Source organism: Echinops telfairi, unplaced genomic scaffold, assembly GCF_000313985.2.
Source record: "Echinops telfairi isolate 266 unplaced genomic scaffold, ASM31398v2 ScPeMD7_7457;HRSCAF=8495, whole genome shotgun sequence".
NCBI lineage: Eukaryota > Metazoa > Chordata > Mammalia > Afrosoricida > Tenrecidae > Echinops > Echinops telfairi.
This window is the reverse complement of record NW_022111357.1, coordinates 22,195,067-22,196,459: the sequence shown is the minus strand read 5'-3', so window position 1 is coordinate 22,196,459 and position 1,393 is coordinate 22,195,067. Positions and strand designations below refer to the sequence as shown.

Sequence of the window (1,393 nt, the reverse complement as noted above, 5' to 3'; positions counted from 1 at the left end):
TGAGTGGAGGGGGAAGTCTGTTATCACTTTTATCAGATCTGTTAGAAAGTTGTGTGTCTTTCTGTGCCATAACCATTCTCAAGTAGCCTGTTGGCGTGATTAAGTGCTCAGCTGCAAATCAAAAAGTCGACAGTTGGAATCTACCAGAAAGATGTGGCAATCTGCTTCCCAAAAGATTTCATGGCCTTGGAAAATCTACAGAGCTTTTCTGCTCTGTTCTGAGAAGTTGCTATGAGTCAGAAATAACTGGATGGCAGGGAGTTTGGTTTAGAATCCATCCCCTGTCACCTTGTTAACCTGATGGATTTTGCTTCACGTCTTAATTACTTCAACCTTTCAGTAACCTTTATCTTGGTCACCTTCTCTAATCGAACAGGTATAACGTGACCAGATAAGTTTTAATTAAATATCATCTGTCTTGCTGCTCTGCCAAAAATTATATCCTTCCCCTCATTACTATTAAGATCAAGCTTGGACACCTAAGGTGGCCTGGTGTACCCAGCCCACTTGACTTCCTGCTGCTCTTTCAGACCGTCCCTTTCATGAAAACATGCATGTTCCACAGCATTGTCTTCTTGCCTTTGTCCATATTGTTCTGGGCCATAGAGGTGCCTTTGCTTCCTCCCAACCTCTTCAACTCTCTCTGGACTTGTTTGAAAAGCTTCTGTGATTCCCAAGCCTGGGTTAGCTTCTTTTCTTCTAAGAATAATTTTAAAGGCATTTTCTGTTTCTCCTTAGTTAGATTATAAAGCCCTTGAAAGAGGGAACTCTATCTTACTTTTTTGTATTTGTGCTTGGGATTCCTATCCAGGAAATACTGAATTAGTCAGATTATTAAATTAGAAACGACCCTAATATGTTAATATAATCAGTGCTTACGTGTTTAAAGATGGCTTTAACTTTTGAAATGTTTTACTCCTGCCAGTTTCTTAGGTATCAGCTCTTAGTCTATAGTCTGTTTTACTTACTTGATCTTCTGTTTAAAAAGCACTGCTTCCTAGAAGATTGAAATGTTCACAGAAGTCATCCATTGGAATGTGATTCCAAGAAACTGAAAGATTAAATTGTGACTCTGCTGCCAGCTATAAGCCAGTGGGTGTCACCTTGCCAGATGAAGGAAGGTATTTGAAAGTCATCATCCACTTCATTTTCAGATGTTGGAGGTGAAATCTCTGAAGTGATAGGAAAAGTATCCAGTAGTGTGACTGTAATTAAACTACTTCATCGTTCTTCAAGAATGACTGACCAGATCAGTAGAAAGAAAGTACAGAACATCATGGAAAGGCTGCCATGTAAGATAAACCAAAAATAATTATGTTTAACTTGGAGAAGATTTGCATAAACAACCTCTCATGGTCTTTATTTCAAGTTTTTAATTTTTTTGTTGCGGGGG

The 1,393-nt window shown here is 38.8% G+C and overlaps 1 protein-coding gene across 4 annotated transcripts in view; it reads left to right on the top strand.

Annotated features, from left to right (window-relative positions):
* Positions 1-1,393, top strand: part of KDM1A (lysine demethylase 1A) — a 48,960-nt gene that overhangs the window by 13,556 nt on the left and 34,011 nt on the right. For 2 of the 4 annotated variants that reach the window (XM_045298745.1, XM_045298743.1), the window contains exon 2: positions 1,155-1,292. The exons of the other annotated variants lie outside the window; for them this stretch is intronic. In XM_045298745.1, coding sequence (XP_045154680.1) covers positions 1,155-1,292 — 138 coding nt within the window. The remainder of the gene's footprint in view (positions 1-1,154; positions 1,293-1,393) is intronic. 4 annotated transcript variants of the gene reach the window in all.